The sequence below is a fragment of the Jaculus jaculus genome, chromosome 7, assembly GCF_020740685.1.
Source record: "Jaculus jaculus isolate mJacJac1 chromosome 7, mJacJac1.mat.Y.cur, whole genome shotgun sequence".
NCBI lineage: Eukaryota > Metazoa > Chordata > Mammalia > Rodentia > Dipodidae > Jaculus > Jaculus jaculus.
In genome coordinates this window covers 144,145,560-144,169,177 of record NC_059108.1, presented here as the reverse complement: position 1 = coordinate 144,169,177, position 23,618 = coordinate 144,145,560, and the positions used below count along the sequence as shown (strand labels likewise).

General features: G+C 41.6%; 1 protein-coding gene across 6 annotated transcripts in view; it reads left to right on the top strand.

Annotated features, from left to right (window-relative positions):
- Znf410 (zinc finger protein 410) overlaps positions 1–23,618 on the top strand; it is a 51,470-nt gene that overhangs the window by 25,357 nt on the left and 2,495 nt on the right. Inside the window, exons 6-12 of one of the 6 annotated variants that reach the window (XM_045155353.1) lie at positions 4,109–4,259; positions 5,947–6,074; positions 11,767–11,856; positions 14,992–15,117; positions 17,269–17,409; positions 19,113–19,240; positions 22,508–22,554. In XM_045155353.1, coding sequence (XP_045011288.1) covers positions 4,109–4,259; positions 5,947–6,074; positions 11,767–11,856; positions 14,992–15,117; positions 17,269–17,409; positions 19,113–19,240; positions 22,508–22,554 — 811 coding nt within the window. Of the gene's footprint in view, positions 1–4,108; positions 4,260–5,946; positions 6,129–11,766; positions 11,857–14,991; positions 15,118–17,268; positions 17,410–17,844; positions 18,047–19,112; positions 19,244–22,507; positions 22,555–23,618 lie in introns of those variants that run through there. The other 5 variants (XM_045155351.1, XR_006638175.1, XM_045155356.1 and 2 more) reach the window with 5 other exon arrangements.

Below are 23,618 nucleotides of genomic sequence, written 5' to 3'. Positions count from 1 at the left end.
AGGGCTTCCAGCCTCTGCAAACAAACTCCAGATGCGTGTACCCCCTTGTGCATCTGGCTAATGTGGGACCTGGGGAACCGAGCCTCAAACCGGGGTCCTTAAGCTTCACAGGCAAGCGCTTAACCGCTAAGCCATCTCTCCAGCCCGACACACACTTTTAATCCCAGCATTTGGGAGGCAGAGGTAGAATGATCACCATCAGTTTCAGGCCACCCTGAGACTACATAGTAAATTCCAGGACAGCCTGGGTTAGAGTGAAACTATACTTCGAAAACAACAAAAAACAAACAAACAAACAAAAAAAAAACAGGAGAAGAAGAAAAGAAAATTAAAGAAATAAAGTAAGCCCAAGTATAAGACAAAAATAGTTCTAGGGCTGGAGAGATGGTTTAGCAGTTAAGGCACTTGCCTGAAAAGCCAAAGTGCCCAGGTTCAATTCCCCAGGATCCTCATAAGCCAGATATACAAAGTGGTGCATGTGTCTGGAGTTCATTTAAAGCTGCTAAAGTCTCTGGCATGCCCATTCTCTCTTTCTCTCTCTCCCTTTTTTTCCCTTCTCAAATTTAAACAATTCATTTTCTTTCAAGTTAGGGTCTTAACTCTAGCCCAGGCTGACCTGGAATTTACTAGGTAATTTCAGGGTGACCTTGAACTCATGGCGATACTCCTACCTCTACTTTCTGAGTGCTGGGATTAAAGCATGCACCACCACGCCTGGCATAGACAATTTTTTAATAAATAAAATACAGTCCTACTTTGCTACTAATATGTTTCCCTAAGTGTTGTCTTACTTAGATATATAAACTTTAGACATGTAGATTAAATGGCTGCATGCAAATTTTAATATTTTGTTTGTACACACACAGTCATGATACACAAACATATTTATGAAATACTGCTTTTCACCACTAACGTGATGTGATTTTATTCAATATTTTAATGTATTCTAACATAAATATCTTTTTTTTCCATATTAGGGTATGCACTATATTCTGCATGCTATGCAAGTATTCCACCACTATAGTCCTTTCTTACTTTGAGACAGTACTGTGCTAAGTTTCCTAAGCTGGCCTCAATTTTTATGCTCTTTTTGTTTGTTTGTTTTTCGAGGTAGGGTCTCACTGTAGTCCAGGCTGACCTGGAATTCACTATGCAGTCTCTGGGTGGCCTTGAGTCACCTCATGGGCGATCCTCCTTCCTCTGCCTCTGCTGGGATCAAAGGCGTGCACCACCATGCCTGGCTACAATTTTTTTTAAAAATTTTTATTTATTTATTTGAGAGCGGCAGACACAGAGAGAAAGAAAGATAGAGGGAGAGAGAGAGAATGGGCGCGCCAGGGCTTCCAGCCTCTGCAAACGAACTCCAGACGCATGCGCCCCCTTGTGCATCAGGCTAACGTGGGACCTGGGGAACCGAGCCTCGAACTGGGGTCCTTAGGCTTCACAGGCAAGCGCTTAACCGCTAAGCCATCTCTCCAGCCCCCGGCTACAATTTTTGATCCTCCTGCCTCATCCTCTCAAGTAGCTAGGATTATAAGCATATGCATGTATTGTGGTTTGTTTTTTTTTTAAAGTTTGTGTTTTCTTTTGTTTCAGTTTAGTTTTTTTTTGTTTTTTTTGAGGTAGGGTCTCATGCTAGCCCAGGCTGACCTGGAATTCACTATGGAGTCTCAGGGTGGCCTCAAACTCGCAGCGATCCTCCTACCTCTGCCTCCGGAGTGCTGGGACTAAAGACATGTGCCACCATGCCTGAGTTGTTTTTTTTTTTTTTTTTTGAGGTAGGGTCTTGCTCTAGCCCAGGCTATCCTGGAATTCATTATGTAGTCTCCTGAAACTCACAGTGATCCTCCTATCTCAGCCTCCTGAGTGGGCTGAGACCCTGGGCTAGCGTGAAACCCTACCTTGAAACACCATATATTATATATTGATCATATATTAGTAATCTTCAGTATTGAACATAATGGAGTTCCATAATTCATTGCCTCTTGTTTTACATTTTCTGGTAAATTTTTATTTATTTATTTACTTGTGTGTGCACACATGTGTAACAGGGTCTCTTGATACTACAAATGAACACCAGGCATACGTGTGTCTTTTAGTGTCTGGCTGTATCTGGATGCTAAGGAATTTAACTCAGGCTTTGCAAGTAAAACGCCTTTACCCTTGGAGCCATCTCCCCAGCCCCCCTTTTTCCCTTTTAAGACAGGTGTTCATCTAGCCCAGACTGGCCTCAAATTCATTATGTTGATAAGGTTGAACTTCTGATTCTCTTACCTCTGCCTTCTAGTCCTGCTATTAAAGGCATACACCACCATGCCCAGCTACATAAAATTTTATTTATTTGGGTTTTCTGAGGTAAGGTCTCACGATAGCTCAGGCTGACCTGGATTTCACTATGGAGTCTCAAGTTGGCCTCAAACTGACGGCAATCCTCCCATCTCCACTTCCCAAGTCCTGAGATTAAAGGTGTGTGCCACTATGCCCGGCCGCTCCTGGCTTTTTTTTATGTAGGTACAAGGGATCCAAACTCAAGTTCTCATCATTGATGGGCAGGCACTTTACCACTGAACATTGCCTCGGCTGATTTTTGGGGGGGAGTTGTTTATGTTTTATTTCTTGAGACTTATAACCAAGAATACCTTGAACTCCTGACCCTCATGCCTCTACCCCCCCCCAAGTGGTGGGATTAAAGTTGCATGTATGTACCACCTGGCTTTTACAAATTTTGTTTGTTTTTTGTTTTAAGGGAGGGTCTCTCTGTAGCTGAGGTTGACCTGGAGCTCATTCTGTAGTTCCAGGTTGGACTCAATTTTACAGTAATCTTACTTCTGCCCCCTGAGTGCTGGGATTAAAGGCATGTGCTACCATGCCCAGCAACAGAATAGTTTGTTTTTTCATGGTAGGGTCTTGCTCTAGCCCTGGGTTACCTGGAATTCACTATGGAGTCTCAGGGTGGCCTCAAACTCACAGCAGTCCTCTTACCTCTGCCTCCCAAATGGTGGTATTAAAGGCATATGCCACCACGCCAAGCTACAAATAGTTTTCATTCTGCTTTTTGAAATAATGTTAAAGAAGCTATTTTGAATATTTCTACATTTGTCAGAAACCTAGTCTTGTGAAACAATGCGTGATAGCTGGGGCTGGAAAGGTAGCTTAGCAGTTAAGCCACTTGCCTGAGAAACCTAAGGACCTAGGTTCAACTTCCAAGGACCCATGTAAGCCAGCGCATGGTGGCACGTACATCTTGAGTTCATTTACACTGGCACAAGGCCCTGTCACGCCTATTCTTTCTCTCTATCTGCCTTTTTCTCTCTCAAATAAATAAAAATAAAATATTTTGAAAACATGATAATTGTTGGTAGTTCTCTGGAATAAGGGTATGACTGTGTAAGGCACTCATATCTATGGAGAAGATAGATACAGGTACCTGGTTGTTGCAGTCAGGTCCACATTGCTGGTAGAAATCACCAGACCAGGAGCAGCTTACAGGAAAAAAGAGGGTTATTTTGGCTCACAGGCTCAAGGGGGAAGCTCCATGATGGCAGGGAAAACGACGACATGAACAGAGGGTGGACATTACTGCCTGGCCAACATAAGGTGGACCATAGCAACAGGAGAGTATGCTAAACACTGGCAAGGGGAAACTGGCTATAACACCCATAAGTCTACCCCCAACAACATGCCCCCTCCAGGAGATGTTAATTCCCAAATCTCCATCATCTGGGACCCAAGTATTCAGAACATCTAAGTTTATGGGGGGCACCTGAATCAAACCACAACACTGATTAATAACAGGAATGAAATATAGGAGCTTTATTGTTTAAAACTAAGTTTCTGGGGAGCTGGAGAAATGGCTTAGCAGTTAAGCACTTGCCTGTAAAGCCTAAGGATCCCAGTTCAAGGCTCAATTCCCCAGTACCCATGTTAGCCAGATGCACAAGGGAGCACATGCATCTGGAGTTGCAGTGGCTGGAGGCCTTGATGTGCCCATTCTCTCCTCCTCGCTCTTTCTTTCTCTGTCACTCTCAAATAAATAAATAACAAAACAATAAAACTAAGTTTCTGAATAGGATTTTCTCTGGATTACAAGTATGTGATTTTGCTTTAGGAGAAAATGTTCACCTTGGTTCTGGTGATGGGCAACCCAAAGATCCTGGGCCCCTTCCTCAAGTGGAAAAAAAGCTCAAGTGCACAGTTGAGGGCTGTGACCGGACATTTGTATGGCCAGCTCACTTCAAGTACCACCTCAAAACTCATCGGTAAGCAAATCTGAGATCTCATGTTGTTTTTAAATATTTATTTATTTACTTATGGAGGGAGAGAGAGAAAAAAAGAGAGAGAGAGAGAGAGAAAGGGAGAGAGGGAGAATGGGTGCACCAGGGCCTCTTCTGCACGTGAACTCCAGATGCATGCACCACTGCATCTGGCTTATGTGGTTATTGGAGGATTGAACCTGGGACCTTATACTTCTCAGGAAAGTGCCTTAACTGCTAATCCATCTCTCCAGCCCTGAGATCTCATATTTGTGTGTTTAGTTAGTTATTTGTATATATGTGAGAGAGCAAGTGGGTATGCCAGGGCCTCTTGCTCCTGCAAATGAACTCCAGACATATGTGCTACTTTGTGGATCTGTCTTTACATGGATACTGGGCAATCATATTCTGTCTACCAGGTTTTCAAGCAAGCTCCTTTAACTTCTGAGTCCTCTTCCTAGCCCTGAGATAACCATATTTTGAACTTAAGAACATTAACCTTTCCAAGGAACCTGTCTCCTGATTAACAAATTAAAGGAAAGCAAAGACTCAGCTATGTTCGCATTATTAGTAAGGAATGGTGGTATACATCTATAATCTCAGCACTTGGGAGGCTGGCAGGAGGATCAAATGTTGGACATCAGCCTAGGTTACATATTGAGACATTGTCTCAGAAAAGCAAGATCTCTCTCTCTCTCTCTCTCTCTGTCTTTTGGTTTTCCAAGGTAAGGTTTCACTCTAGCTCAGGCTGGCCTGGAATTCACCATGTAGTCTCAGGGTGGCCTTGAACTCATGGTGATCCTCCTATCTCTGCCTCCCAAGTGTTGGGATTAAAGGCGTGCATCACCATACCCAGCCAATATCTCCAAGATCTCTTTTAAGACACGGTCTAACTGTCTTGCCCAAGTTGTTCTTAAATTCCTTAGCTTAAATTATGTTTCCAGGGGCTGGGGAGATGGCTCAGTGGGTGGTGGTGCTTGTGCTTGCCTGTAAAGCCTGTAGCCTGGGTTCAGTTCCCCGTTACCCACGTAAAGCCAGATGTACAAAGTGGCACAAGCCAGGTGTGATGGATCATGTTTTAATCTCAGCACTTGGGAGGCAGAGGTAGGGGGATCACTGTCAGTTCAAGGTCAACCTGGGCTAGTAGAGTGAGACCCCACCTTTAAAAGACAGAAAAAGAAAAAAGTGGCACAAGCATCTGGTGTTTGCAGCAAGCGACCATGGCACTTCCATACACATGCACATGCCTGCAAATAAATAAATTTCTAAAAAAACATCTTTTCATCTCAGCCTCCCAAGTGTTAGATTTCTAGGCATGCACACCCATGACCAGTCTTTTGTTTGGTTCTTACTTTTATGATGCTGGGATTGAACTCAGGACCTTGTGCATTTTAGACAATCATCTTCCACCTCTCTCCCGAGTGCTAGGATTCACGACGCCTGGCTCATAAAACATAACTTTTTTTTGAGAATTTATGTAATATGTAAACCTAGGCCACTACTTAAAACCTGTAAAATTAGTATTGGGGATATGATAGAGCAGAACATTTATAATTTTAACAAACTCTTCAGATTATTTTGATATATCCAGGTTTGGAATTTATTGTTTGCACTGAGAAGCAATAGGAATTTTAACTTGTCATCTGTAGCAAAGAGTATTTTTAGATATTATTGCTTATTTGGTGTTTTGCAGAAATGACCGCTCCTTCATCTGCCCTGCAGAAGGTTGTGGGAAAAGCTTCTATGTGTTGCAGAGGCTGAAGGTGCACATGAGAACACACAATGGGGAAAAGCCTTTTATGTGCCCTGAGTCCAATTGTGGTAAGCAGTTCACTACAGCTGGAAACTTAAAGAACCATCGGCGCACCCACACAGGTGTGTGCAACTCTGCATTCCCTTGTGCAATCTCCTTGGTTCAGTGTTTGCTTATGTATACTTAGGAAAGGTTCACATGAGACTATAAATGAAGTTGTGAGGTCCTTGCTAGAATCCTGAAGAGAATTTTTGTTGTTGTTTTTTGCTTTATTTGGTGTCTCATGGGATTTGCAATTCATTAGTAGTAACATTTATTGACCTTTATCTATGTGTGAGGAATGGACAATGTGGATTTCTGCATGCAGGAACCTAACTTGCTAACTTGAAGGAAGAGATACAAGAACTTAGGAAACAATGATGCGAGGACATAGGGACAAAATCAGTCTTTCCAAATCTCTCTGAACAATGTTTAATTGGATTTTACTCAATAACATTTATTAAAACATACAAACCATAAAGAACAATAAATTGGAGTAGGTAAGGAGAAGGTATAAAAGATAAGATATAGTATACTTTTTAAAATTAAATGTAAATACATCATGTCTGCAAAATTTCATTTGAATTTCCTGACATTGTAATTGGTTAATGACAATTTTCATTATGGAATTATCTCTGAATAATAACATAAATAAACTAGCATCTTGATAAACATTTGAACTTCACAATTGTTTTTGAAATTCAATTGTGTTTATTTTTCTTGAACAGAATGAGAGAAGTAAAAGTTTGTACCAAACTCTAGATAAAATAGTTTGATTGGATAGATTTGACTGCATATTTTCTGCATGTATAGTGAACATCCTAAATTAACAACAAACATATGTGTCATTACAACGTAGAGAAATAGTTTTTTTTTGGGGGGGGTGTTTCAAGGTAGGGTCTCACTCTAGCCCAGGCTGACCTGGAATTCACTAAGTAGTCTCAGGGTGGCCTCGAACTCACGGCGACCCTCCTACCTCTGCCTTTCGAGTGCTGTAGAAATAATGTTTAAAGAAGTTAAAGTATGAGCACATAAATGACTGTTATGAAAATGATCTTTGTCAATCACCCATTTTCCCAGTTAAATTAATCTGTTTCCTTTTCTCAGCAGCTTGTACTTTTCCATAAAAGTTGTACTTTCACAAGTTTCTTTCTAATTACATCATGAGAAAACAACTTGTAGTTAGTATTGCTTCCCTCACCTCACACCACCGTCCACCGACAGCTTTCCTACCAACTAGGAACAGCAGCTCCCCAGTACTACAGCTTTACTGTTTTATGTGCTTCCTGTGTGTGGTGAAATCAGTAAGAGAAATGCATTTCATGTCCTAAATCCTTTTGTGAAACACTGCCTACCAATTACATAGATTTAAAAAAATTACATGCAGATTTTGACTATTTATTTGTTATAAGAAAATTCATTTCCTGATAAAATGAATTTTTATCAGGAAAAACAAACTTATTGAAAAAATCCATGAACTTACCTTTTTAATTTTGCCTTTTCTGTGACAAAATTTGGGGGTAAGATGGGGAAATTTAATGATTGATTTCAGGCTAAAAGACTCACTTTTCTGGTACTTGTCTTATAATAAAAAATATAAGTAGCACCTTATTATGAACTTTGACAGGGGATTCTTGCTTGTAATAATACTCAAGAATCATTAAAGATTGCTGTAGCCGGGCGTGATGGCGCACGCCTTTAATCCCAGCACTCGGGAGGCAGAGGTAGGAGGATTGCCATGAGTTCGAGGCCACCCTGAGACTCCATAGTGAATTCCAGGTCAGCCTGGGCTAGAGTGAGACCCTACCTCGAAAAACTAAAACAAACATAAAAAGGAAAAAAGATTGCTGTAAAGGCTGGAAATGTAGCTCAGTATATAGTGCTTGCCTAGCATGTACATTGAGTTCAATCTCCAGCACTGGAAAAAAAGTTGCTCTTGAGATTTCTAACTTTAATGATCCTTAATAAAGACCATATTCAGTGGTCTAAAAACAACAAAAAGCGTATTTGCTCTTTTGGTTTTTAATAAACCATCAAGGGCCATATTTCATTCTGGAAAAATATATTCATTAAAAATGTTTCAACTAATTTATTTAAAAATTACCCTAGTATTTTCTAATGCCAAAAAAAAAGCTTACTTGAATATTACTTCTAAACCTCAATAACATAAATCAATGATTTAACTACTTTTTAAAAAAGAATACCTGTTTCTTTAACATTTAACAACCTGAAATAAATCTATACAAATTTTTAAAAATACAGTAACACAGCCAGGCATGGTAGCACACACCTTTAATCCCAGCATTTGGAAGGGAAGTAGGAGGATCGCCATGAGTTTGAGGCCACCCTGAGAATACATAGCGAATTCCAGATCAGCCTGGGCTAGACTGAGACCCTACCTTCGGAAAAAAAATATACAGTAACACTGTTAAGTTTTATTAGGTCCCTTTTTTTCGTTTGCCTTAGAAAGAATGTACAACTCTTCTTGCAATTTTTGTTAAGAAAGGGGGAAAAGAAAGTGTTCCCTTTCAGTTGAGTCATAACAAACATCTTACCCTTCTCTTAGAGTGTTTGGAGACAGACAAAGGGTATGGAACAAACACTGAGGGTCCTTCAGGACAAGCAGTCCCTTGAGAAAGCTGGAAGCAACAGTAGGTCTGGCTCTTAGCTGCGTACATAGTTCAGCCATGGCATGGACAGGGTACCGCTGCCCTGCCCTTCCCCTTCCCTCACTGCCCCTCCTCTGTAAAGTACGTCAAAGCCCTCTTCTATAACAAAGTCTTTTGGTATAATGGGTGTGGTAGAAAAACCATTGCTTTGTCTCTTGGGGACATCTTTCACCTCTTGCATGTCTTGCTTTTGAGGTACTACAACTTATCTATTTCTTTTTTTTTTTTTTTAGTTGTTTTTTGAGGTAGGCTCTCAACTCTAGCCAAAGCTGACCTGGAGCTCACACCGTTAGTTCCAGGCTGGCCTTGAACTCATAGCGATCCTCCTACCTTTGCATCCCGAGTGCTGGGATTAAAGGTGTGCGCCACCACGCCAAGTTACAACTTGACTGTTTCCATTTCACATTGAATATCCTTTCCACTTTTTTTTTTTTTTGGTTTCTCGAGGTAGGGTCTCACTCTAGCCCAGGCTGACCTGGAATTCACTATGGAGTCTCAGGGTGGCCTTGAACTCAAGGGCAATCCGCCTACCTCTGCCTCCCGAGTGCTGGGATTAAAGACACCACCACGCCCGCCCGGCTCTTTACATTATTTTCTATCACTTCACTACTTCACCTTTGACCTTCTCAGTTGCCCTCCTTCCAACAAGATCCAATGTCTTCTGTATGTTTATGTGCTTTTAGATCAAAAGGGTCTTATCTAAGATTCTCAACAAATGAGCCTTCAACCCCATGGGAATTAGAATGCTCCTGTCAGAGACCCGAGTTCTTATTATCTTTCCAAAAAATGAGATTAAATTCATAGATTATAAATAATGTCAGTACACCTGATGACTTCATTGGCAGTGCAGGCAGATTGCATGTCTTTTTATACCAAGTTATCAAACAGGATGAGGATAATGTACTTAGAAATCAACTTCGCTAAATTCAGAAATGTAAGTCTCCAAACTGAACCCTGGCAGCATCTTTTTTTACATGTCAGTCAGACCAGCTTCATCTTTCAGTTTCATACGCATATTATTTTAAACACTTAAAATCTTGAAAGTGAAATTGGCAAGTCTTCAGAAGTTAAGATACCCTGTGTGCGCTATCATGGAGTAATAACCCAGTTGTGCTGATGTTTTCCCAACAGTTTCCAAAGACAAACATGGTTGCCACCCATTGATGAAAAATACTTGCTTGCCCTTTGCCAAAAGCTACATTACAGTGTTCAATGAAATATACACTAACTGCTAAGCAGTTGGAAATTTGGAAATGTCCAAATCACAATTTTTAAAACAGTTTTGTTTAATAATATTCATATTGGTGCCAAATTGGTCTCCTTTCCAAGACTTGAGTGGAAAAATGGAGGCACAGGCTGCCCGCACCCTTCTTCCAGAAGGACTAAGTTGTCTAAGATATACAGTAAAATGGAGAATAACAGCAGGAGGACTCCATGTGCCTTTGGAAATACAGACTAAGACAAGCCATCAGAGCCCTCGTGGGTTCAAAACTACATTATATCCATATAGCAGGTATTACCTGTACAATGATCTTTTCAAAGCTCAAGTTCAGTAAGTTTTAAAGCATTTGCTACTATTGTCATGAATACAGCTTTCAAACTGTAAATCAGGTATCACTTCGTGCACATTTCCTGGACCAACCTGCCTGTCAGAATTCACTGCCTGTGGTCAACTCTTGTGATTTATAAACAATCGACACATAAATTTCAGCCAACACCCATAAAGCTTAGCTATGGAGCAGCAAATATTTTTTAAAAAAAAATGTTATTCTGCATAATCTATCCTGCAGACACAAGTCTCTGTCACCTGTCATAACAATGCAGGCTTTCAGAAAATGAAAGTATTTACATTTATCTGAAATTCATGTCAGTTAAAAGCAGGCAACTGGCTCCATGGAAAAGCGCGAGTGTAAATATGGAGGCAGAGTGGTCTATCTGCAGAGCGGCTCTGCTCTATCCGGTCCTCCATGGGCCCAGGACATGTCAGCTCATGGCTGCATCCAAAAGCCAGTGAGTGATTATAGCCAGGTTGGAAAGGGCTCGCTTTTTTTTTTTTTTTTGAAAAGGGGGATCAGCTCTTCAGATTCCAAAGTCCCTAGATCCCTATTTGTTCCCAGAATACAGTCAAGGAAATCAGGGAAGCAGCTCTGTTGGGGATTGATGTTCATGGGCACCTGACCTGCACTTTCTCCTGTGTACATCTTGTCCATGTTGCTTAGGAAGTCCTTTGGAGTTGTGGGGACAGTGCAGCATCACAAGCCCAGGTCGCTGTCCGTATTTTGCTCCCTTGTATGATAGGGCCTCCATTGAGGAAAGGGTCCAAGCTGTTACTGGTGATGGACCTCATGCTTGGGGTGATGGAAGGCAGGTTGACAGGAGCAGCTTGAGCGGAGGCCACGTTCTCAGCTTCCCTGGGAAGTTTCTGCAGAGAGCGGCTTCCTACCCAAGGGAAGTTAGAGCAAAAGGGAGTCAGTCTGAACTTCACTATTTTGTTTAGTTTATCCCTGGCTTGGTTTGGGTATTTGACATTTTGTAACCTAGATTGGCCTGGAAGTCACTGTGTACCTTAGGCTGCCCTTGAACTGGTAGAAATCCTCTGTCTGTCTCAACTTCCCACGTGCTGGGATTATAGCATGCTCTACCATGCTGGCTGAACTTGTTACTGTTACTTGACATGCAATCTGTCATATGTATTGTTATTTATTTAGCAAATTTTTGAGAACCTTCTCTTTGGGGGTGGTTATGAGTATAAAACTGTGAGAACAGCCCACACTGTCAGTCTTGCTGTCATCAGAAGGAATGGGATTACTGAAGCTGGAGGGATCAGCCCTTTATCTGGGGAGGAGAAATACTATGAAGTTTAGGGGAATCAGCAGGGCTCTTTGGTAGTCTATTGCAGAACATTGAGAGGCAACACTTACTAGGTAGGTAGCCCAGTTGAAATTATATGGCATGAATTAAAGGAATCAGATTGAAAACAGAAGGATGAGGAAAGATAGAATAGGTTGTCAATTAATCAGAAGGCTGAATCTTTGTCTTATTTTCTATCTAGGAGAGAAACCTTTCCTTTGTGAAGCCCAAGGATGTGGCCGTTCCTTTGCCGAGTATTCTAGCCTCCGAAAACATCTGGTTGTTCATTCAGGTATCAGAACCTGTGTCATTCATGTGTTTCAGTATTTACAAAAAAAAAAAAAAATAGGCAAAGGGTGAGATGGGTAGTATAAAACAGTTTAAAAAGAAACAAAATTTCCACCATAACCTTAATAGAGCTTCTCATTCTGACTAAATAATGACCAGGGCCCTTAATTGATCATGTTCAAAGATGTTTTTACCATGGAGAGTTCTTCTTTTCAGTGGATTACTGAAGTACTTTCTAATCTAGACCTGAGGAGATCTGTGCTGGGTCCTTTGTAAATTATATCAAACATGGATCCTGTTCTTTAGGTATTGACATTTTCATTCCTCTGGAGAAAAATTTCAAATCAAGAACAAAGTGGAGTGGGGGAGGCTGGAGAGATGGCTTAGTGTTTAAGGCGCTTGTCTGCAAAGCCAAAGGACCCAGGTTCAATTGCCCAGGACCCATCTAAGCCAGTTGCACAAGGGGGCACAGGCATCTGGAGTTCATTTGCAGTGGCTTTAGGCCCTGGCACACCCATTCTCTCCCTCCCTGTCTATTTCTATATCTCTCAAATAAATAAAGATAGAAAATTTAAAAAGGCCAGGTGTGGTGGTGCATGCCTTTAATCCCAGCACTCAAGAGGCAGAGGTAGGAGAATCACCGTGAGTTCGAGGCCACCCAGAGACTACATAATGAATTCCAGGTCAACTTGGGCTAGAATCGGATCCTACCTCAAAAAACCAAAAAAATGAACAAAGTGGGAAGATTGATAGCCTGTGGTAGCAGCACCAGTAACATTATTGCCTTCTGAGAGGGTATTGGTGATTTTGCTTCTATTACCTCTTTGGCAGAAGCTGGGCCTTTGGAAATTGGTAAGCAGTAGTGTAGAAGAGCAAGACCCATTTCTTGTGTGGGATTCTTATATTAATTCCTTGTAATTCTGTCAATTTTCTCATTCTATGCAGATTGACCTGGTCTTCCCTGATAAAGATGTCTTTCAAAATGTCTGAAAATGGGGCTGAGAGGGTAAAGTGCTTGTCTTTATGAGGACTTGAGTTCCATCCTCAGAGCCCACAAAAAAATAGCTGGGTATGGTAGCGTGCATTTTTAATCCCAAGGCTAGCAAGGTGGAGTCAGGTAGATCCTTGGGGCTTGCTAGCCCAGCCAGTATAGCCTGATGGGTGAGTTTCTGAAGTGCCTTGTCTCAAGAAAAAGATGGGAGCTTGGCATAGTGGCGCATGCCCTTAATTCCAGCATTTGGGAGGCATAGGTGGAAGGACTGCTCTAAGTCCAAGGCCAGCCTAAGACTACATAATGAATTCCAGGTCAGCCTGGGCTAGAGTGAGACCCTACCTTGAAAAATAAAAAACAAGAACAATGACTGGGCATGGTGGCACATGCTTTTAATCCCAGCACTAGGGAGGCAGAGGTAGGAGGATCACTGTGAGTTCAAGGCCACCCTGAGACTACACAGTGAATTCCAGGTCAGCCTGGGCTAGAGTGAACCCTACTTCAAACCCCTTCCCCCAAAAAAGGAACAATGTCTGAAGAACATCATCCTTGGTTATGGTTATCCTCTGGCCTCCACACATATGTCTACCCACACAGATACTAAAAGAAGCACAAGCTGGGTGTGGTGGTGCCCACATTTAATCCCAGCACCTGGGAGGCAGAGGTAGGATCTCCATGAGTTTGAGACCACCCTGAGACTACATAGTGAATTCCAGGTCAGCCTGGACTAGAGTGAAATCCTACCTTAAAAAACCAAAAAAAGAAAAAGAAAAAGAAGCACAAGTATCTGGCATTCATTTGCATGACAAGATACTCTGGCATGCACACACACATTTTTTTAAAGTAATTTTTACTTTATTTTTTATTTATTTATTTGAGAGCAACAGACAGAGGGAGCGAGAATGGGTGTACCATGGCCTCCGGCCACTGCAAACGAACTCCAGACACGTTCATACCCTTGTGCATCTGGCTAACTTGGGTCCTGGAGAATCAAGCCTCGAACCAGGGTCCTCAGGCTTCACAGGCAAGCACTTAAATGCTAAGCCATCTCTCCAGCCCACAAATAACTTAAAAAGGAAGAAAAGTGGACTGGAGAGATGGCTTAGCAGTTAAGGCATTTACCTGCAAAGCCAAAGGACCCAAGTTTGATTTCCCAAAACTCACATTAGCTAGATGCACAAGGGGGTATGCGCGTCTGGCGTTTGTTTGCAGTAGCTGGAGGACTTGGCATGCCCGTTTTCTCTCCTCCTCTCTCTTTCTCTCCGCCTCCCTCACTCTTTGTCTATTGCTCTCAAATAAATAAAAATAAACAAAAAGAAATAAATAAAAGGAAGAAAAGAGCTGGGTGTGGTGGTGCATACCTTTAATCCTAGCACTTGAAAGGCAGAAGTGGGTGGATTGCTGTGAGTTTGAGGCCACCCTGAGAATGTAACATAAATTCCAGGTCAGCCTGGGCTAGAGTGAGACCCTACCTTGAACCCCCCCACCCCAAAAGAAAAGGTAAAAATAACAAAGATGTGCCACCATGCCTGTCTTGGCACAGTACTTTTTGTTATTGTAGCCCTCATTTTGCCCTTTTACTGCCTTATTCTGTCTACCTGTCCCCTAAGAGCATGCATTTCTGACCTTTGCTCTAAGTGTGTTTTTGTGGAATGGAGACAACAAGCTTTAGACTTAAGAACGTGTATGATAGTTCAGGTCATTTATGTTAGAAGAACCACCAGTGTGAATGTTAAAAACTTCAAGTGGTGACAAGGAAATAGGTCATAGGGCATTTTGAATCCAGGATTGGAATCCTTGAGGTGGGTACATATCCTAGAGGTCAATGTGTGCTGGGAAAGGAAGCAAACACTTCCTTGAGTGTTGTGATTCCATACTGAAGAAGAGACTATTTTGGAAAGCCATAGCACAGTAGGTCCAGAAATTACTGGATCTGGAAGCCAGAGACTTGCTGGTGTACTTTTCCTGCCTTCCTCACATAGAGAAGGCTGAGGGACTGGGAAGGTGAGGAATGGGAGGAGCCCCCTCAGGTTTAGTTTACCATTCTCTGGCCTTCTCCATGTAGGTCTTTAGTCCACTCACTCACTTGATACTGGAAATGGTCCCTTTTTTTTTGGCTGCCTTGTTTTAACCTGGCTCCTTTTTCAGGAGAGAAACCTCATCAGTGCCAAGTCTGTGGGAAGACCTTTTCACAGAGCGGGAGCAGAAATGTGCATATGAGAAAGCATCACTTGCAGTTGGGAGCAGCAGGGAGTCAAGAACAGGAGCAAACTGGTGAGGAGGGTGGTCAAGTAGGGAGTGGTCATGTAGCCAGAGAGCCAAGTCATTGGCTACCTTGCTATCCGGAGGTTTTCTGGTTTGGTTTTGGGTAGAGAAGTTTGTCATTTGATGGGCTGTTGGCATCCAAACAACTGTCAGTTGCAGTGCAGTCATCTGCAACCTTTCAAAACATGTATTTTCTTGTTGCTCATGCCTCATTCTCTACCCACACAAAACAAGAATTTGTAGATAAATTGTAAGATCCTAGAATATCTGGTTTTTAAAATTCCACATGGGGCTAACATGTAGCTCAGTAGGACATAGCAAGTTTGAGGCCAGCCTAGGCTGTATGTGACTCTGTCTTAAAAAACAAAAATGAGCTGAGTGTGGTGGCATGCCTTTAATCCCAGCACTCGGGAGGCTGAGGAAGGAAGATTGCATTGCTGTGAGTTTGAGGCCACCTTGAGACTACATATTAAATTCCAGGGTAGCCTGGGCTGGAGCAAAACCTTACCTCAAAAAAAGGGGGGAGGGGCGCTAAAGACCTGGCTTAGTGTAGTGGTTAAAGTGCTTGGCTACGAAGCCTAAGGACCCACGTTTGATTCCCCAATACCCATGTAAGCCAGATGCACAAGGTGGTGTATGCATCTTGAGTTGTTTTGCAGTGGCTAGAGACTCTGGTGTGCCCATTCTCTTCCTCCTCTTCCTTCTCTTCTTTCCTTCATTCTCCCTCACTCTTTACCTTCCTTCTTCCTTCCTTCCCTTCTCTCTCCTTCTTTCTCTCAGCTCATATAAATAAAATTTTTAGGGGCTGGAGAGATGGCTTAGTGGTTAAGGCATTTGCCTGGAAGCCAAAGGATCCCAGTTGGATTATCTAGGACCCATGTAAGCCAGATACACAAGGGGGCTCTGGAGTTCGTTTGCAGTGGCTGGAGGCCCTGACACATCCATATTCTCTCTCTCTCTCTCTCAAATAAATAAATTAAAAGAAAGAAAGAAATAAACAAGGGCCGGAGAGATGGCTTAGTGGTTAAGGTGTTTGATTCCCCAGGACCCATGTAAACCAGATGCACAAGGTGGCGCAGGCATCTGGAGTACGTTTGCAATGGCTGGAGGCCCTGGCTTGCCTATTCTCTTCTCTCTCCCTGCCTCTTTCCCTCTCTCAAAAAATAAAAAATAAAATATTAATTAAAAAAGAAAGGAGTCAGGTTTGGTTGCACACATCTTTAATCCCAGCACTGGAGGCAGAGATAGGAAGATTGCTGTGAGACTACATAGTGAATTCCAGGTCAGCCTGGGCTAGAGCGAGACCCTACCTTGAAAAACCAAAACCAATAAAAGCAGGTGGAGCAGAAGAGATGGCTTAGCACACTCCACTTTCTCTCTCTCTCTGCCTCTTTCTGTCTTTCAAATAAATAAATAATATATTTGCAAAGAAAAATGAGTGTGTGTGTGTGTGTGTGTGTGTGTTTTGTTTTTTGAGGTAGGGTCTCACTCTAGCCCAGGCTGACCTGGAATTCACAATGTAGTCTCAGAGTGGCCTCAAACTCACAGTGATCCTCCTACCTCTGCCTTCCAAGTGCTGGGATTAAAGGCATGCACCACCACACCCAGCGAATGAATATATTTTTAAAAGTTCCTCTAGTGCAAGCCCAGTGTGGTGGTGCATGTATGAAATCCAAGCATTTGGGAGTCTGAGGTAAGAGGATGAGGGTTTCAAGGCCAATCTCAACTGCATTTGAGGTCAGTTGCAACTTGTGCCACATGAACCTGTCTGAGTTAAAAAAAATGTCCTTAGTGAATATGATGATAACTAGAGCTAGTCTCTATGGACCCTTCGCCTTGCCTTAAAGTGGACAACTATTTATTTCTTCTACCTACTTCTTCATGTCTTTTCTTAATCATTTCATTCCAAATATCCTTTCTGAGGATCTACATATCTCCCTGTTAATCTTCATATATTAATTATAGGCAAAGATTATTAGACATAAGGATCAAACTTTGTAGGTTTATTATTTCCTGGAAGTAGGTAAAATAGGAAGTGACATCCAAGATAGAAATTAACTTCTAGGTCTCAAAGAGGTAGCCAGCTTTCTTATGAAGAGAAGTGAGAACCAGGCTCAGCCTTGACTGCTGTATGTCTCTCACATCCTATTCTCTGTGCAGCTGAGCCACTCCTGGGCAGTAGTTTGCTTGAAGAGGCTTCAGTACCCAGTAAAAACCTGGTGTCTATGAATTCCCAGTCCAGCCTTGGAGGAGAGTCCTTGAATCTACCTAATACAAATTCTATCCTGGGAGTTGATGATGGTAAGACTTCTAACTCTCCTTTATTTGGGGGAAATGGGCTGCAACTAGGAGCTAAGGAATGGAGCATTTGTCAAAATGGAGGTTTTAATCTTATAACTAACTGTGGTGTGATTGAATAGAATTTATATTTATTCTCTGGGATGGATAAAGTAAATCTGATTTTTGAAAGATTAAATATGTGAGCCGGGCATGGTGGCGCATGCCTTTAATCCCAGCACCAGGGAGGCAGAGGTAGGAGGATTGCCATGAGTTCAAGGCCACCCTGAGACTACATAGTGAATTCCAGGTCAGCCTGGGCTAGAGTGAGACCCTACCTCAAAAAACAAAAAAATAAATAAATATGTAACACAAGAATAAAGAGAAAAAAATTTTAATAGAAAATGATCTGTAATCCTTAGCGTTTTAGCCCAACTATGTCTGTCTTTCCTATTGCAGTTATGGAAGAACTTAACTTTTAAAACATTTAAACAGAACTTAACCAGGTTTTACAGAGGAGATATAAAGCAATTTCTCCATACCTTCAAAAGCCATATCTTCTGGAGAAAGAAAGGGCTCTCTAGGAAACAGTTGCTCCTCTGGTATAGAAATTTCACCCAACTTACACAGGCCAGGCCCTCTTCTCTGAAAAACTTACCAGGTGAGGTCAGCATGCCTTTATTCAGTGCCTACTGTGTGCCTGGCACCATGGGAGAGACGAAACAGGAGATAGGGACCTTCCAGTTGAGAAGTTAAACTTACAATTGTGTCAGACAACATTAAGTAAATAGAAGAAATAATATTAGTTATACAATGTAGTCTGAAAGAACAACATAAGCTATAAAGCTTCTAGAAGAAACTTAATTTGTTTGTGAGGACTAATTGGTTTATCTATAAACTAGTTACAGAAGATTTTCTTGGTGATCCCACAAACATTTACTAAGAGAGAGACTGTAGGTTTTAGTTACTTATATCCTGCTCAGAGTTAGGTGTAAGTGACCATGTTTGTGTAACTTCTATATGGAGCCTGCGAGGCCCAAAATTTGCTGTTTAGGGATACTGCACTATTTCGTGAACAGCCATTGTAGAAAGCAAAGCAGGAGGCAGAGAAATTGCATGGGGCAACTTTGCCAGCTTTCAAGAAGCAAGTACCAAGGGAGGAAGGGACCCTAAGTAGGAACTTTGAGTAAAGAATTAGCTTAAGTTCTTAACCTGTTGACTTCAAGGCTGGCTCTGATTTTCTGATCTGCCTGCCTACACAGCTGTTGCCTGGTTTTATACACTTTAATACAGGTACCAGGGCTAAAACCATAGTACTTGTAAATTGTATATTGAGCTGGGTGTGGTGGTGCACACCTTTAATCCCAAACACTTGGGAAGCAGAAGTAGGAGGATTGCTTTGAGTCCTAGGCCAGTCTGAGAGTACATAGTGAATTCCAGGTTAGCCTGGGCCAGAGTGAGATCTTACTTAAAAAAAAAAATTGGTATATTGAAAACTGGCCAACTCCTTTTTTTTTTTTTAAGCTTTTACTTCCCATCAACCTTTTGGAATACTTTCCTAATACACTAATAATGTGAGGCAGGAATTACCTTGAAAGAAAGATTACATGGGATTCAATTTTTCAGGAATAGTTTTTGAAGTCTTAATGGTTGATTTGATGAGCAAGTGCATATTCACAGAAGTGTAAATTTACTGTTTCTTAGAGTCCCGTTTTCTGTTTTCATAGAGGTTCTTGCTGAAGGGTCTCCACGTCCCCTGTCTTCAGTGCCTGATGTGACACATCATTTGGTGACCATGCAGTCAGGGAGACAGTCATATGAGGTCTCTGTCTTAACTGCAGTTAATCCACAAGAGGTAAAACTGACTCTTGCCTTCACTTTGTTTCTTTGGTGAATTAGTGGATTGTGGGTGGGTAGAGAAATTTGCCAGTTGTGTACTGGCATCTCCTGGAAACTTGGACTAGAATATCTTGCTTGATGCTTAAGCATCTGTTCAGTGTCAAAGGAATTTTTTTTAATTATTAGTTTTTTAATTAACAACTTCCATGATTATAAACAATATCCCATGGTAATGCCCTCCCTCCCCCTGCCACTTTCCCCTTTGAAACTCCACTCTCCGTCATATCCCCTCCCCCTCTCAGTCTCTTTTATTTTGATGTCATGATCTTTTCCTCCTATTATGGTGGTCTTGTGTAGGTAGTGTCAGGCACTGCGAGGTCATGGATATCCAGGCCATTTTGTGTCTGGGGGAGCACGTTATAAGGAGTCCTACCCTTCCTCAAAGGAATTTTGACTATTAGGAATCAGACTGTTAGGGCCTAGACTTTCAGCTTTAGAGTTCCCTATATGTACATATTCCTTTATTATCCTCCCTGTTCCACTGTTCTCTACATCACTAGGACATGAAAATGTTTTTGTTTTATAAGGAAAGTAACTTGCTAGAACAAAGTTGTTCTAGTTGAGGGTAGGGGGGATATCAGTTACAAAATAATTGAAAATAATGACTAATGTAGGAGGCTGAGGTTGGTTCAAACCAGCTTGAGCTATACACATACTGAGCCCAATGCCTCATTTTTTTTTCTCTTATATGTAGATTTCGGGTCTAAAACAAACAAAATTCCATGGAATTAGAAAGGGGACTATTTGGGAAGAAGGAGATAGGGTATGGGGGACAGGACAAGAGAAGTCAATGAGAGAAGCTAGGCATGGTGCCTCACACCTTTAATCCCAGCACACCAGAGGAATGGTAGAAAGAGCACCATGAGTTCAAGGCTATCCTGAGATTACGTAGTAAATTCTAGGTCAGCCTAGGCTAGAGTGAGACCCTACCTCGGGGGGGGGGGGGATCCTTGAAGAGATAGTTTAGCAGTTAATGCACTTGCCTACATAGTCAAAGGACCCAGGTTCAATTCACCAGAACTCACGTAAGCCAGAACAAGGTGGAACATACATCTGGAATTTATTTTAAGCAGCTGAAGGCCCTGGTGCACCCATTCTTTTTCTTTTCTTCTTTTTTTATTTTTTCTGAGGTAGGGTCTCACTCTAGCCCAGGCTGACCTGGAATTCACTATGTAGTTTCAGGGTGGCCTTGAACTCACAGCGATCCTCCTACCTCTGCCTCCTGAGTGCTGGAATTAAAGGTGTGTTCTACCACACCCAGCCCAGCCTATTCTTTCTGTCTGCCTCTCTCTCTCTCTCTCTCTCTCTCCCCCCCCTCAAATAAATAATTTTTTTAAAAAAGTCAATGAAGAGTTGAATTAAATATGAAGTACATTATATACATTTATTAAAATGTCATAATGAACCCTATCATATAAATAATATATGCTAATAAAAAGTAATCCTCTGGACTGGAGAGATTGCTTAGCAGTTTGGGTGCATGCCTGCGAAGCCAAAGGACTCAGGTTCTATTCCCCCCAGGACCCATGTAAGCCAGATGCACAAGGTGCTGCATGTGTCTAGAGTTTCTTTGCAGCAGCTGGAGTGCTCACTCTCTATCTGCCTCTCTCTCTCTCTGTCTGTCTGTCTCAGAGAGAAGTAAATAAAAATTATATTAAAAAATAAAATAAAGGGGTTAAAGGCAAAACCTTGCAAAACCTGCTGGCCCAGGTTCAATTCCTCAGCTATCCACATAAAACCAGGGGTCAAAAAGTACATTCATCTGGCATTCATTTGCAATCACAAGAGTCCTTAGCACACCCATACACACAGAAAACAAATAAACAAATAGATTAAAAATTTCAAAAAAGAAAAATTGGGCTTGGAGATGGCTTAGCAGTTAAAGGCTGATGGCCTAGAATTGATTCCCATATAAAGCCAGATGCACAATATGGCACATGTATCTAGAGTTCATCTGCAGCTGCAAAAGGCCCTGGCTTCCCCATTCTCTCCCCCCCTCCCTCTCTCAAGTAAATATTTTAAAGTAAAAAAGAAAAATTATCATTGATTCTGCTAGAGTCATGTGTCTGGGAGATAGCAAGCTGAACCAGTTGAGCATGAAGTATGCTTTCACTTGCTTGTTGACTGTGGGCTGTCCTCTAAGTCAAGGACAGGCCTTTTCAATTGCATATACTTGGCTGTGACCCAGAACAAACCTTGGTCTTACGTCTTGGGAGTTTGACTTCATGACAAGCATATGTGTGAGCTTTTGCCATACAGCCTGTGTACCCCAGTAAACTATTGTATCATTGAAATGACTCTGAATCCTATACTAAATTTGTTTTATTGTTATTTTAGAATCATCCTTGGAGTAATCATCCTCCTAAGATCGCAGGTCTCTGGGCATCCATGTTAACACTCTGCCAGGATTGTTTGTATTCATTGTGACACTGGATTGAACATTTTAATATTCAATTTATTTGTTGTTATTGGAGAGAGAGACAGAAAGAGACTAGAAAGAGACAGAGAATGGGCATGGCATGCCAGGGCCTTCACCCGCTGCAAACAAACTCCTGATGCATGTGCCACCTTGTGCATCTGGCTTACGTGGGTCCTGGGGAATCACTCCTGGGTCCTCTGGCTTTGCAGGCAAGTGCCTTAACCACTAAGCATTTCCTCCAGCCCTTTTTACATTTTTTAAATATTTATTTTTATTTTCTTGAGAAAGAAAGGCAGATAGAGAGAATGGTGAACATTTTGCTGTTGGTATCATGGGTTCTATCCTAAGTTGCTTATTTTCAGGTTTTAGAATGAGTCATCTCTGATTCACCTATGGAGTTTCTCCTCTATTTTTTGCCCCTTTTAATCCTTTTTATTTTCCTCCTTTGCAGTTATATTATACAAGTTTTCAGAGTGTAGTAAGAGAGATATTCATATATAAGCACATGTACCTGTTACTCAAATTGAATTTTTATTATTATTTTTTTTTTTTTTTAGTTAGGGTTTCACTAGCCCAGGCTGACGTGGAACTCACTATGTAGTCTCAGGGTGACCTCAAACTCACAGCAATCCTCATACCTCTGCCTCCCAAGTGTTGGGATTAAAAGCATGTTCCACGATGCCCAGCTTGAATAATTAATTTTATGTTCTACATCTTACTTGTTTTGATTATTTTGTTTGTGCTGGAATTTAAAAAAACATTTTATTTATTTATTCATTTATTTATTTATTTATTTGCAAGCAGAGAGAGAAGAGAGACAGAGAATGGATGCTCCAGGGTCTCCCACTGCTGTAAGTGAACCCTAGATGCACTTGTCACTTTGTGCACTTGACTATGTGGGTACTAGAGAATCAAATCCAGGTTGTTAGTCTTTGCAAACAAGCACCTGAACCACTGAGCAATCTCTCCAACCCTTGTGCTGGAATATTTTAGAGCAAAGTATAGACATGTTTACCTTAACAGACAAGGATTTAAGAAGGGATTATATTTTTATACACAACAAAATTAATAACAATATTCTCTAATGTTTTGTGTGATGTTATGTTTCTCAAAAATGTCTTTTCAAGGCTGGTGTGGGGGCACATGCCTTTATTCCCAGCACTTGGGAGGCAGGGGTAGGAAGATTGCCCTGAGTTTGAGGCCACCTTGAGACTACATAGTGAATTCTAGGTCAGCCTGGACTAGTCTGAGACCCTACCTTGAAAAACAACCAACCAACCAAAAAAAGAAGAGAAAAGCCTTTTCAGGGCTAGAGAGATGACTTAGTGGTTAAGGCTCTTGCCTGCAAAGTCTGAGGACCCAGGTTCTCCCCAGATTCCATGTAAGCCAGATAAACAAGGTGGTATATGCATCTGGAGTTTGTTTGCAGTGGCTAAAGGCCCTTGCACACCCATTCTCTCATACCCTCTAACTACTTCTCTAATAAACAAATGAGTAAATGAAAATACTTTTATAAAAAAAATGCCTTTTCAGTGCTAGAGAGTTGACTTAATGGTTATGGTTTTTATATGCAAAGCTTAAAGACCCAGGCTCACCAGATGCACATGGTGGCTTATGCATCTGGAGTCCTTTTGCAGTGGCTAGAGACTCTAGTATATCCATTCTCTTTATAAATAAATAAGTTAAATACATAGTAAAATACATTTTTTCGCGCTGGGTGTGGTGGCACACGCCTTTAATCCCAGCACTTGGGAGGCAGAGGTAGGATGATTGCTGTGAGTTCGAGGCCACCCTGAGGCTCCATAGTGAATTCCAGGCTAAGCTGGGCTAGAGTTGAGACCCTACCTTGAAAAATAACAAAACAACAAAAAAAGCATACACACACATACACACAAAAAAAGATGGTACATGCGTC